This window comes from Podarcis cretensis (genome assembly GCF_951804945.1).
Source record: "Podarcis cretensis genome assembly, chromosome: 6".
Classification (NCBI taxonomy): domain Eukaryota; kingdom Metazoa; phylum Chordata; class Lepidosauria; order Squamata; family Lacertidae; genus Podarcis; species Podarcis cretensis.
This window is the reverse complement of record NC_137175.1, coordinates 29,763,430-29,778,047: the sequence shown is the minus strand read 5'-3', so window position 1 is coordinate 29,778,047 and position 14,618 is coordinate 29,763,430. Positions and strand designations below refer to the sequence as shown.

Here is a 14,618-nt window from a genome sequence, read left to right as displayed (position 1 = left end):
TCAAACTGATGTGTAGCTATATGCTCCTTTTCAGCCAGAAATGTCAAAGCTTTCCATTTCTACTATTCGCCAGATGGATTCATGCTGAAAGTTTTCTTCTATCAAGGGTTCCTGCATGATAGTTTCATTACAGTGTATAAAATATCGCTCAGGGAAGAAAAAAGGGAAATGGCGGGTTATCAAGGCAGCCGCTGACACTTTGATGGTAGTGACTCCACCTCAACCATTCTTGACAGGAACTTACGCATCCCGTCTCCCCGTATCCTGACCCCTCCAGCTAAGAACAGATTGCCTTCTAAAATGATGCCCATTTATCTTTTGGTAGCCCAGCTAACAATAACTGTTGGTTGAGCCTCTACGTCATTATAACCTCATGCTACTATAGCTCAAAGCTGGCTGCTTTACATGAGTTCCTGTTGAAGGCCTGGTTGTGGCTTAATTCTGTGCAAGTTGAGTGTCCTGCTGTGCCAAAATGGTTCCACATATGGTCAGGGCATTTTCTTTTCTTCCAAATCTGCAAGGCTGAGTTCTGCTACCTCATAAAGCAGGAATGGGGACTCCAGATATATTCTGGGGCACAGCTGTTGGACATCAACTCCCACTAGCCCCAACCAGCATAGTCTAAGGTTCAGAAATGATGGGAATTGTAGTCCAGAAACATCTGCCACAGGTCTCCCACCCCATGTTATAAAGGCTGTGACAAGCGAATAGAAATGGGTGGGGAAAGTTAGAATACTACTAACTGGTTTTCTTTTGTCTACAGTGGCTATGAATTTGACTACGACTACTACAGAGATGACTTCTATGACAGGTAAGCAGATTGAAAGGAGCAAGTGATACACCTTGAGTTGAGCCGGCCGGAGTGGAATAATGCATTTCTGGGGCTCTGAAAGAAGTGCACTGTGTTAATTACTGTGCATCCAGCTGAAGGGGATAGATTTTTAAAAGTCACAAGAGACAAATCCCAAAGCCAGTCCAAAACATAAATGTGTACCATGAATTCCTCCCATAGTTGCAAAGGCAATCAGGGATGTGACTGGGTGCTTTTAAAACTCAGGTTTCATGTTCCACATCCACATGCTTTTTTCATAACACCTATCTTCCTGCTCTCCCTCTTTCCTGCCTTCCTTAATTATTCTTTCCCCTACTCTCTTGGAGGCATTCACATACTTCCCCAGGTTGACATTTCCCCAATAGGTTCCTGAGTGCTCTTGTCATCTAGGTATCCATAGGTTTGCTAAAGTCAAAAAAAGTATTTTGTGCTCAGAAAGTTCCTTCTCCTTGTCTGCCTGCATATGCAACTTGGATAAATACCATTGTGCCTGCTTCTGTCTGCATCTCAAACTGCATGGTATAAAAGGCCACAACTTTCTACCCACCAGAAACGTTTATGGATAGACACTAAAATGAGATAAGGAGCACAGGAGAGGAAGGAACGATGGTGTAGAAAAGCAAAAGAACTGGGCTTGTACATCAGTTCTCAAGTCCTCGGGAGTTCCTAAATTAATTCTAAGAGTGGAAACATTAAGGTGTTTTAAAAATGCATTAAAAGTCACAGTCTTGCAGGCTATAGTGATTTGTTAAGTAAAAGTATTCTGTGTGCGGTTAACGGCATTGGTTTAGCGAATGTGTCTTCCAAAACCTTCATGATCAAATATCATCCCTAGCTGCTGCTTTTTATCCCAGGCAATCTAGTGACTGGCATGTGTGGATGGAATGCTAGCTACCCCTAGAGGCAGTAAGGGAACATTGTCTCATGTTCATCCAAGTTTGTTATTGGTCTGAATGTATTTCGCCGCAGTCTGGTTCTGTGCTGCTGAAAAGTGTTTGTTGTTCTGCTCCTTTTCCCCTTGGCTAAGACATCAAGGGCCAGGAGTGAGACAATTGAATTGCTTTGAAATAGAATAGTTTTGGATAAAACAAAGATGTATCTCAGTTATCATAATAAGATCATCCCAGATTATTCCCACATATACATGAGATTCCACAAATTGCAAATAAATAGTTTCTACAACATTATTAGAAAGTGCTTAAGCTTTGAACACTTGATAGCTCTTAGACCAAGTGTGTGGGCAGAAGGTAAATTGGTATCTTCTGGCCGATCTCTGAGTGATGTTCAGATGTTCAGCAAGGATTCTGGCTCACAGCAGCAACAACAAAAAATCCACGCCCCCTTCTAAAATAGGCTGTTGAGATGAAGAAAGATTGAGGGAAAGGGAACCAGAAGTAGATTTTTGAGTGACATGATTATGAGCTCAATTTTGGTACTGGAAACTTATTCCTGTACTGAGCATATCCTTAGTCTAAGAGTATGTTGCCTCCACCATTTTACACCTGTCCCCAGCTGGTGACTTTTGGCGCTTCAGGGAAGAAAACAAAAGTCGATCCTGCAACCCTGACGTCTGACCATTCCTGCCTTATGCTATCCAAAATGTATAAAATAATTTTATGGCTAGTTGTTGGAAATGTGGCAGGATTAGAGAATACCTTTTGGTCTGTTCGCCTGCATAGATACCTTGCCAGGAAATAACAGTCCTTGGGGAAGGAGAGCAGCTCTCTGGTAGAGCATCTCTGCCTTGAATGAAGGTCTCAGATTCCATCCCTGGCATCTCCAGGTAGGGCTAGGAAAAGCCTAAAGTCCTGAGGAGCCACTGCCAGTCAATGCAGACAATACTGAGCCTATCTAGACCAACAAAGTAGCACAGCTTCCTATGCTCCTGAGTGATTCAAAAGATCACAAAATGTGTCCTATAAGTCATCTTTTGACCTATATAAAAGGAGCTGCTCTGAAAGATTTTTTTAAAGCTACTTTTTCATGTGATAGTAGCAGCCCATGTCCTCTAGGCTAAATACTGGAAAAGGAAAGAAACAGCACAATTAAGGGAATGAGGTATAAAAATGTGGGGAATAGCATCCTTGAGTAAAATCACATGGGTACTGCAGATAAAACAGAAGAGGGTCAAAATGAACAAATTTGAGCCAAAGTAGCTCGCTACAGAAAGCCTAATAAAAGGCAAGCCATTTCCCTTATTATACATTTGTAGACAAGTATTTAGATTAGAACTAAGTATTAGGTTTATAATGCAAGAATTGTAAGAGTTAATGATGTATTAAATTTCTGAAAGTATTGTGTGAGGTCTTTATCGATTTTGCATAGCATCTTACATTTGTATGGCGTTTTTAAGATCTTTTGTATATTGATTTTGTGTAAGGATTCCGTACATTTGAAAAAGCTAATGTGGAAGTTCCATTGCATGGTTCTGAGTAAGTGTTTGCAATTGTATCATTAAAGGATTCATTTGGAAGCAATAAGCATTATGGCTGGAATCCAACACAGTGCTAAATGAACGTTCTGTCACTGCATGGGTTTCCACTTGTGCAGTGAAATGTTCTCTCTCCCTCTCTTCCCCCTAGATGCCCCTTAGATCTGTTCTGGGGTTTCCTCCAAACCTCTGGAGCAGATTTGAGGAGGATATGTGTAGCAGGAGGAGATGGGGGAGGTTTCATTGCACAACAAGAAATCCATGTACTGATGGGATGTCGTAGTTGAATTGTATGTTTAAATTTATCTTAAAGTCTTACAATCATATAGAACTTTATGGGGGAAAGGGAGGGGGCTTCTTCTACCGTAAGCTACTTTTGTCTTGCAGACTCTTTGAGTATCGGGGACGGGTGTCTCCCATTCCCAGGGTGGTTCCTGTGAAGCGTCCACGAGTGACCATCCCTTTGGTACGGCGCGTAAAAGCAACACTCCCAGTCAAACTCTTTGCCCGATCCGCTGCCATTGCAAACAGCTCTGCCAAATTAAAATGTAAGCTTCTATGTTATTACACAGAGATAATTCATATTTCAAAGACCAGAGCTTGCCTTCAAAGCCTGCCTTTGCATTGTATTGTACAACATATGCTAACAATAGTTTTGCAAGGCAACCCTGTTTGCTGTATTTTACGTATGCATATATTTATAAAAACACGGTGGTGGTTGGTGCCCCATTGGGACTGACAGGGCAGAAAGGAGGGAGAACAGCAGCAAGTTGAACCAAAGCCAATGACACGCAGAGCCAACTAATTCTAGTTCTGTCCATGCTGAGTTCTACAAAGGAAACACTGCAAAAAAAAGGAGGAAGGTGATCTCTTGATCAGATCATTCCACACCTGTCCACCACCAAAGTGATTGTGTAAAGCATCTTTAAATGAAATGAGAATCCATTGCTAAACGTTCAAGGTTTGTATGTTAAAATTCTCAGGTTTGGCGGGGGAGGGGGTTAAAGTTACAATCCATGGTTACTTCCAAGCAATGTCATTCTCTTGCCAAAGTCATTATAGTCCAGAGCTTCCGTGCCTTTAATAAGCTGTGTCTGAGGATTGGGGCATTGATTGCTTGTCCCATTTATGGAGCACTAGGATGGGAGAAACTGTACCTGCCAAAATTCTCCTATCTTCTTCACAGCTATGAAAGGCAAAGGAGAACTGTCCTATATTGAATCCAACAACCTTATATTGTGATGGCTCCCTAGTAGGACCTGCTACTGAAAGGTATATAAGGAAAAGAACTAAGTCTCCACTCAAGAAAAGCACTTTTGCAAAATAAGAAAGAATAGTAAGCCTTGCTTCTGGCTTCTCTCTCTCTCTCTCTCTCTCTCTATCTCTCTCCCTCCTTCCTCTCCAAGTGAAATGCAATGAACTGCAGACAATTAAAACGGAGTTGACGCAGATCAAATCCAACATTGATGCTCTCCTGGGCAGATTGGAGCAGATTGCAGAACAACAGAAAGCATCGGCAGGTCAGTGGGCTGATTCCAAATCTCTCATCAATGAGGCCGAAACATTGCAGGAGTTCAGGTGCAGAGATTAACTTTGTGCCAGTTACCTAGCTGTTGCCAGCACTCCTTCACCTGGGGACCTGCATTCATTTATGCTTTTGCTGTTGTAATTCAGCAGCTGAGGCCACTGTATTATTCCAACATACTATTGTTTTTAAGTACAAGCTATTGTTTCTGAAGCATCTCAAAGATGAGGATATTCTGTTAGCGTTTTATCACAAAGGTTGCAATGGCAAGAGTTAAACAGAACAGCTTTTGGAAACCACACATACTAAAGATGTAAAAAGGCATCCCTTTCCTTTCTGTCCCATATTAATCACATGCAGCATAGTTTCCGCTCTGCTGCAGTTTGTCTTCTACCAAAAACAATGTTATTTGCCTTACTGTCGACTGCGGCAAAATCATGTAATTTATGCAAGTTACATAAGTTGCATTGTCATTACATTATCCCACCACTTTAATGTCAATGCACTGCAAACTGGTTGGCGTAGAATTAGTTATGTATCATTTGCAGACTGAAGGTGACAATGGTAGTGGATGGTGATTCGCTGGATTGATTTCCGTTCCAGACATAGGACAAATAAGCGAACATCAGCAATTTTCTGCTCCCGTTTCTGCTCACATTGGAATTCTGTGACATCTCTAACACACAAACAAACACAAGAGAAAGATAACAGTAGGCTTGGGAAGAGAGTTTGCAGGAGTTCATAAAAGCTATGGGGGTGGAAACCCATGGGGAAGGGCAGCCCACCAGCCCCCATGAGGACTGAGCGTGTTCAATGGCCACAAACTCCTGTTGAGGAGGGGGGAAATGAAAGGAGGGGGGGCGGTTAGCAGACTGACCAGTGAACAGGAGCAGCCAACACTGCAAAAAGTTGTTGCAGGGCCCACTTGTTTTAATCTGATGGTGCTTCCTGATTTCCACTGCAATCCTAACTATGTCTACTTAAAAGTAAGTCCTATAGAATTCCGTGGGGCTTACTTCCAGGTAAGTGGAGGTAGGATTGCAGCCATAAGCCCTAAAATGGTAGATTTTATAACACTTTCATAAGATGTTCAGGTTTTAACCCACGGAGTTGTTGCTTGTCCTGTTCCCTTGTATGGAAACCATGTCCATGGATTCTCCCACTCCTCCCACTGTAAATGGCGGAGGGGGGGAGGTTTCATCTCTCTAAACCTGGAATCGCCACCCCTGCCCAGCTCTCAGTAGGTGATCAAAGCTCCTCCCATACCCTCCTCTGGTTTACATCTGATCAAAAGCAGGATCTGTCACAAAGTTAAGAGTTCCCAGAACACTGGTTAGTGTGAACAATGAAATGATTCTGATTCAGAGAGTGGCCCAAATGGAGTGTCAATCTCTTGGGTTTGTCCCTTACTATAACTCATCCTGCAGAGGTCAGAAAGAAAGCAGATGGGAACAAAAGCGAGCTTTCCCAAGAAGACACAGCGTCTGAGGCAGAAATGAACATAGAGGAGCCACTCAACGGCGAGGAGGGAGAAGAAGAAGGTCTCCTGAGAGATGACTGTGACGATGAATTGGTAGGAAACCATTGCTCTCCCACCCCTGTGGATTGATAAGCCTTGTACAATTTTGACAGTGTTCAGATTGCTGGCAAAAGCAATATTCTCTCCCCCCTCCCCTCAAATAAATGGCCGTCTTTCATGCTGTGATCAGTTACAGCTGGGTTATCCGCTTTTCAGCCCATCCTGGAAGGTAACCTTTCCAGGAAGCACCTGGCATGTTGATGCTCAGAAATGGGACCTGTCCTTCCGCATTCAAATCAACAAATCCAGGCTTTCTTGGCTGTCAATCTCTGCCTAATGCAAAGAGCTTTGTTCCAAGACAGTTTATTCTCAGATGTGTGACTGTCTGAATATGTGGCTGGAAAACATATCATAATAAGCTGTTGTAAATTCCCAACTCAGATTGCCTTGGGTCTGATCCAATGCAGCACATGCATAGATAGCCCTTTTAAAAATAAATAAATGTGAAACCAGCTATATAGCGATGAAGCAGGCGGCTGAAATTCCATACATATGCACACCATTCCCACTCCTGAAATACCTGGCATACCACTCTTTTCTTTTTAAGATATTTCATGCTGGTTGCCAGTCAGCTTTATTGTACATAGCCAAAGGCCTCTGCAATATATAAACTATAAAAAAATTCCCAAGCAGTAGGTGAATTAAAGGAGAAACCTGCTATGGAAACTCACAGGGCAACTGTTAATAGCCATATATGCCACCCTCCAGGGGTAACAAAGCACTGGATTAATATTTATAATACATTATAATTCTCAAGATGGCTAAAATGCAGCGTCTTAGCTGCCAATACAGAACCTTGGATGGGGAGGCCAACTGTGCATCGCCAAAGAAGGGGACAAAAGTAGAGACTTGCATAGAATTGCATATGCTAATCTCTATGTAGAAATGCAAATTTAGCCTAATTACTATAATTTAAACAGAAATACAATGCATCTCACCATTGTAGGGAAGACAGTTCCCATGTGACCTCTGTGCCAGCTCATTATGCTGTCCAGGTGCTGTTGGCGGGCCCACCCACTGTCTTTTCTGATGGCTCTTGATTTTTAAACTGAGAGAAGGCAGCCCTTCAAACAGAAGGGCTCTCCAAAAAAGGGGGTGCATGGCTACTGTAGCCTTGAATCCTAGGCTGGAACTGAGAATCAGGCACTCACAGCAGGATTCTCTCTCCAGCAAGAGATACGAATAAGCAAAAGGCTCCTCCTGCAGACATCTAGCTTTCAGCTAGATCAGAACAAGTATCCAGGACTGGTACCAGGAAGTGGTAATGCCAGGCATCTGCCAAGGCCCATTTCATGTGTAGGGCTCACTGCCAATCCCTGGATGTTCTTAGTCCCATACAGGCAGGGGCCCTGCTGATAACGTCTTGCCTACCCAGCCCACAAACTGGAACGAGCACCCCAAGTCTCTTTCTGTCATGCTCTGTTTTTACTAGACCTGCAGATAATGCTCTGAAATTTGCAGTGCCAAGCAAAAATAGCAGAAACCTGCTCCACAGGAACTACGAGGACCAGGGCTTTCAGTTTGGCTTGGCCATCCTTGTTTTGTGGAATAGTATCCCTGTGGTGCTATGGCAGCTTCCTGCTCTCTGTCCTTTCCAGAAACAATTGAAGACATTATAGTTTGGCATCTTTTTCCAGTTAGATGAAAAGGTCTCCTAGTTAGGTTTAAAACCTAGTTAGGTTTTAAAACAACACAAAATGGAAACCTATTTTCAGTCGCAGTTGGTTTGTGTGTGTTTATACTGTTTTAAAAATTATTTGCAGCAGATTATATGGCATGTTTGTAAATCACATTGAGTTGCATGTGAAAGGTGATCCATAGATTAACAAGCCGTCGTCGTCATCATCCCAATTGTAGCCAAAACTATACCACTTAAATATTTTGAAAACTGGTTTAAAACCTTAGCGCCAAGAAACTTTTACAGCAGTGGCCATTTAACTTAAACAGACAGATAAGGACTCCCCTTGGTGGCATGCCGCAGCTGATCCCACCCAGCTGATCCCACCGCAGCTGATCCCATGCCGCAGCTGATCCATGCAATCCCTGCATGGACATTTGGGCACATGGAATGAACGTGCGCATGGCATGGAATTAGCAGGCCCTGCCCTGCATGTGTTCCATCATATGTCCTGTTTGTAGAAATGCCACAAGCACATCAGATTTGCAAAAGAGTGTGTTCAGCAGATCCTGCCATGGTTTCACTCTGTGCACATAAATTGAACATGCAGGGCCCACAGCTGAACATCTGACTCATCATTATTATCGTGAGCTATCCTTTGATCTCATTTCCAATAAAATATCCAACTGCGCCCGCGCGCACACACACACACACACACACACACAGAGAGAGAGAGAGAGAGAGAGAATGAGAACTGCTCTCTATAATCAAATCACATTAAATGTTAAACCCAGTTCAGCAAATTATTGCCTTTCTGCAATTTGGTTTATACACTTGTCAGCGAGCAATCTTGAAAGTTGTATACACTGAAATAACACATGCAATACAAAGTTTAGAGGGGCCATAATTCCAGAACGTGCGTCTTTCTTCATTCACTGAAAGCCACTGTGGCACACTGGAGAAAACCCCAGTGACTTTTCCTTGGAAGGTAAGCCACTACCCTACCTTGCTGTGCAGATACAGTACGGGCTGCTGGTGGTGGTGTTGCATTAACCAAATTAAGCATTGCTACAGCATGAAATGTCACTGTGAATAATCAGCTGCCAAACCAGGGCCCAAGTATTTGAACCAATAATTCCAAAGAAGTGTAATGATTGGGGGATTCACATTTAATGCATGATTTAATAGTGTTCAAGAGGAACAAGCTATAAAAATTCATGGAAACTTCTTTGGACCCAGCCCTGCTTGCTCAACAAATTCCCAAGCTGTTTTAAAGTACTGGTATCATCACTTAGCAATGATTTCTAGAGCATCTGCCCGTGCGCAAAGTATTTTATATCTCCCATCTCATGTATCATATTTCCCCCTACAAGAAGCTCTTCTCAGGGCATTCTGCTCAGATTATTAATTCAGATACTTCAGAGCTGCAATTTGATGTTACTAATGCTGAACTAATGCTCCAGCATCACTTTTATTAGTAATGAATGCTTACAGACCTAGATATTTGCCAATTTTCACAAAGGTTGACAATGTGGCACCCACGTGGTCATAGATGCCTTCTTGGGCACCTACAGAGTCCACCCCCCTTTGAAATTAGGCTAGAAAGAAAATTCAGTTGCAGTCAATATAATAGATTGTGGTGTGTGCTTGGTTGCAGTATGTATGTGGTGCCCACAACCATTTCTTATGCTTTACAAATGGGCCTAAGCACCCAAAAGAAATTGGCAACAACCCAACCCCATGGACACTTGGGCTATAGTCTTATACACACTTACCTGGGAATGAGCCCACCTGAATTCAGTAAGGGCTCTGAGTAGCCATGTATAAGGTATCACTGTTAGGGTTATTTATTTCCAATACATGTAACCCTTATCGTAGCAACAGCTCAAAAAGAGAAGCAAATAATCTCCTCCCCCTTTTTCTTCTCTTTCAGGAGAATAGCCATTACACAGATGTGGAGGACTCCAGCCTACAGTAACTAGGTATATTTATGAGCATATATAATACTTTGTTTTTCTCAAAAAAAGATATAATGAACGGTGCACATTTGTATATAGTCAATTCGGCAAGCTTAATTTCAATAGTGTTCCCCCTTTTTTGCAAATTTGCTGCTCTTTGATTTCAGACAAAGACCGTACAGAGGTTTGTGACACAGGCCAGGGATGAGGAAACTAGAGCCCTCCAGATGTTGTATTATTTTATTGTTGTTAGCCGCCCTGAGCCCGGCTTTGGCTGGGGAGGGCAGGATATAAATAAAATTTATTATTATTATTTATTATTGCTGGGCCCTCAGCTCTCATAATCTCCAGCCATCAAGGCCAAGAAATGGTGGGAGTTGGAACAACATCTGGAAAACAACAGGTTCCCCATCCCTGGTGCCAGAATACACCCACAGACCCACAGCTGATTTTGGCCATTTTTTCCCCCTCCAATCCTCCAGAGCAGATCTGGAGGATGCATAGGGCTGTAAGGTGGAGGAGAGGAAGGGGAAGCCCTGGTGCATGAGTGGAAGTCTTCTAGTGCAATGCTGGGCTGTTCATTGGGACTGGAAGGGAAGAAGACATGGAGCCAGAGTCAAAGGCAAACAGAGCCAACTAGTTTTAGTTTTGTCCCCATCCTCTTTCCTGTTGAGTTCAGCAGACATTGAGGGGGAAGCTGACAACCAGTGGCACCCCCTGGAGTGGTTGTAAGGAAGATGGCAGGCATGAGGGGCTAGAAGCAGACTGAGGTTGGTGGAGCACTGCCCCATTCACCCTGATGGATGAATTCCACCCTTTAAATTAACGGCCCCCACCTTATTTCTGATAGTGACTTTCCAGGGGTTCAGACAATAATCTTTCCCAGACCTACCTGGAAATGGCATGGATTTAACATGGGACCTTCTGCATGCAGAACATGTGCCCTCCTGCTGAGATATGAACCTTTCCGCCAATAAATGCTTCCAACAATTGAGCATGAATCACAGAGAAGTTATTCAGTCTATCTGTTTACTCTTTTCCCTGTTCCTCCCCGCCCCATAGCATAATCAGCGCAACAGCGATGAAGAGAGGGAGGACAGCAAGAGGTTCAATCCTGCCTTGGCATGTTGAGCCAGATAAGCATAACATGCAGGACTGCCATCATCTCTCTGCCTGGCATTCAAAAGGAGAAACATGGACCAATCTCTCCAAGCCGTTTTGTAGTACACAGCAAACTAGCCATCCCAGTGGATCCTCATCAGTGCCCATCAAACCCACCCTTGTACTACAGACAAAGAGCCCTGCTGCCAGCACAAGCACCCGTCGTTCCATGATCTCCAACAGCCCGATATTGGAACTGATTTCTTACACCTGGAAAGGAAAGCGAGAGAGATACTATATAAAGAGCCTTGCTCCTGAGACACGATGAGGACAGGATGCGGAAAGTGAAGAGAAAGAAAACTATTTCACTATGTACAATTTACAGTTTTGCATTTGAAATCCAGGTCATGACCGGGATAGCCAGGGGTGCCTCCTCCTAGTCCATTTACCTCCTCCTAGGTAGATTTGGTCCCGCTCCACCCTGCAGACTATGGCATTTCACACATGCCCTTTGTCATACGTGGTGTGCCCTTTGGAAAGAAGAACAGAGAACCTGGCTATTTACAGACCATTCTGTACAGGAGCAACAAACTGCCTTTTGTTTATCCAGTTTCCTAAGCTTCAGCAATGGTGAAGGCAGGTGGTAGGTCTGTACTGTACACAGGTGTGAGTACGGAGTGAAGTTACCATAGAGGATACAATAAGAAATAAGCATTTCAGAATAAGGGATGATTGGAGTCTTTGCTTTACAACCCATGCGCTTCATCAAAGTTCCATAAGCCATTTATTTGCTCTTTATAAAAATAAGGTCAACTCAATCAGGTCCAAAAGGGAAGGTAAAAGATGAATGGTCAGATGGCAATCCGTCCAAAAAAAAAAAAAAAAGCCTCATATAACACCTGAAACCAATTGCATTTCCGATCTAAGAGAGGAAAAACAATTTCATTTTTGTTTAAGGATAGTTTAAAGTGCAAGTAGATAAATAGGTACCGCTCCGGTGTTTCCGTGCACTGCTCTGGTTCACCAGATGCAGCTTAGTCATGCTGGCCATATGACCCAGAAGCTGTCTGCGGACAAACGCTGGCTCCCTCGGCCAGTAAAGTGAGATGAGCGCCGCAACCCCAAAGTCATCCGCAACTGGACCTAACAGTCAGGGGTCCCTTTACCTTTAATCTGCTTCCTTTCATCCCTTATCTGAAATGCAGATGCTTTCAGCCCACTCACACCCGTAATGACAATAGGTATGCAATGTATGTTGTGCAGCTGATTAAGTTGAAATATCCGGCAAATTGCATATTATCATTATTATTATTTTGCAATGTTCCCTTCTGTGATCTAATCCTCTCTAACGCAGTCTACTCCTCATCGCCAACTTCAGCAAGAGATGGTGTGGTGTTGGCTTTACAGCATGACTCTGTCCTAGAGACTTCAACCAACCTGCTCAGAAAGGGAGAGAACAGCATTGTTGTATAAGCCACTTCCATAAGACCTTGGGTTCTCAACTTTTTAAAAAAAGATTTCTGCTGGAAAACATCCCACCGGACTGCATCTCTTCCTTAGGGCTTGTTAACAGAGGGTCATGGCTCTCAAAGCACAACAACATACATCAGCTTCTTTGTTGAAAATACATCCTGGAGAGCAAAAAGGGGCACTTGTTTTGATTTTCTCCGCTTTGTTTTTCTATTGCCTTTTCTCTTCTGCGCCTCCTGCAAAGTTTGGCCACTTTGTTGTACTGAGCTATTTTAGAACTGCTTTCTAGGCTTTGTTTTGCTATGATCCAACCACAAGACTGGGGTATGGAAGGAAGGGGGGGCTTTGTATATAAAATCCTGTATAATAAAAGGAAGAACTTGATTCATCATGTAGTCTTGCTGCTACTTTTCTTAACTTCCTTAAATAGGCTCTGTTTTACTGCTACCTGTGAAAGTCTTAGTCTTCCAACTAGAAATAGAAACTGATTTCAAAGTATGTCTACATCACATCAAGTATTTGTTTTGGTTCATATTGCTTAATTCACAGTTTCCCACTGATTCTTTTGTTCTTCCCACTGCTCTTTTTTCATATACAGGTAATTTGCCACTTACACGCAGTTAATTTTTGTGCATTCAGCTTTAAGTGCTTGGCAAAAAAAATTTAAAAAGTGGGGGGGGGAGGAGTCTGGAGTCTGGGAAAAATGAGTTTGGCACTCCAATTTGGCATTGAACCTAATGTGTTTTGACTATACACAATTCTAGTTTTACACGCTATCCCTGGAATGCATCCCCTGCCAAAGTTGAGAGTTGCCTGTATACCCAAATGCTAGCCATTCAGAACCACAAGTAGGATCCGCAACCAAACGTTGGAGTGTGGTTATCCTGCTCAGCATTCCACCCAATCAGACCCTCTTCCAGGATACTCCATCCCATCTAACTATCAATTGGCATTCCCTAGCCACTAAGCATGCTCAGTCCTCATTGGGCGGGAGATTTTGCAGGGGGGAGGGTTTCCCTTAAATATTTTTCCCAAGCTCCTTTCACGAATAAATGGCAATATTAACTGTGGGTTCTTAAGGAAACTGAATGCACTACTAGCACAGTTCTAGTTTAAATTGTTTTGCTTGCGTTCGTTGCCCTTGCTGCAAACTGAAAGTGCTAAAAGATTGTCCTGGTGAAAAGCATGGATCTATGTGCCTGTTAAAAAAGCCATAGATCTGCAGCATCAAGTATAAGCAAGAATCTGTAGCGCAGGAGCCTGGCACCTGCACCCACCCCTGCTGTGCTCATGCCACACAGGGGGAAATCAATCCACACATGTTAAGTCTAAAGTCTGCCTCAGTCAAACAGTCTGTCACATAGGAGCTAGTTCTGAACCGCACAAGAATTCACTTAGGGGGCTATGATCCTATTCCAGAGCTTATTCGCATAAAATCTCCATTAACACATTCTGAGGCTTCATACATATAGTGCACTAAGCCAAATTGTGAGTTAGGGCAAGTTTGCAGGATCTCAGAGAGGAGAACGCAACTGCTATGCTGCTCCTCTCTGGTAGCTTTGCGGCTGTGACATGCTAAGATAATCCACGGCTTGTTTGGCTTAGTGTGTTCAAACTCATGCTCATGGTTTAGCGCTTTCCAGACTAACTATGGGTTTGTCCAGGGGAACTAAGCTATTAGCCTGGGTTCAAACATTCGAATATTGAAGTGGAAAGCAGAATTTTGGAGTGTTCTGAGCAGTATGCATAAATGGTCTGCAAACAGCAAGTTGCAATTTACAAATACAATCAGATTGGCTCTCCGCAGTGCTCACTCAACAATCTCAGCCTTACAGAACTTGCTAAAAATTACCAAAATGTTTTGGGGGTCAGGGCCAGCACTACCATTATGCAAAGTGAAGCAGCTCCGTCAGGCAGCAAATGCTGGGGGTTGGTGGCAGTGGCAGATGCTGCACTCCATAATGCAAGGGGTAGGAATAGTTCAGGCTGGCGGGATCTACCCTGCCTTATTAGCAGCAAACCAGAGTCAAGTACAAAATAGTGACAGAAGTGAACATACTCTCAGACTTAAGGCAGGGGGCCTCTGAACATATACTCAGTCCAG

At 43.3% G+C, this 14,618-nt stretch overlaps 1 protein-coding gene across 4 annotated transcripts in view; it reads left to right on the top strand.

Annotated features, from left to right (window-relative positions):
• The window catches only part of RALY (RALY heterogeneous nuclear ribonucleoprotein), a 218,641-nt gene extending 205,738 nt beyond the window's left edge, over positions 1–12,903 (top strand). For all 4 annotated transcript variants that reach the window (XM_079979935.1, XM_079979938.1, XM_079979936.1 and 1 more), the window contains 6 exons: positions 764–811; positions 3,651–3,811; positions 4,670–4,783; positions 6,216–6,361; positions 9,919–9,967; positions 11,006–12,903. In XM_079979935.1, coding sequence (XP_079836061.1) covers positions 764–811; positions 3,651–3,811; positions 4,670–4,783; positions 6,216–6,361; positions 9,919–9,963 — 514 coding nt within the window. In that variant the 3' untranslated portion in view covers positions 9,964–9,967; positions 11,006–12,903. The remainder of the gene's footprint in view (positions 1–763; positions 812–3,650; positions 3,812–4,669; positions 4,784–6,215; positions 6,362–9,918; positions 9,968–11,005) is intronic.
• The last annotated feature ends 1,715 nt before the right edge of the window (positions 12,904–14,618 follow it).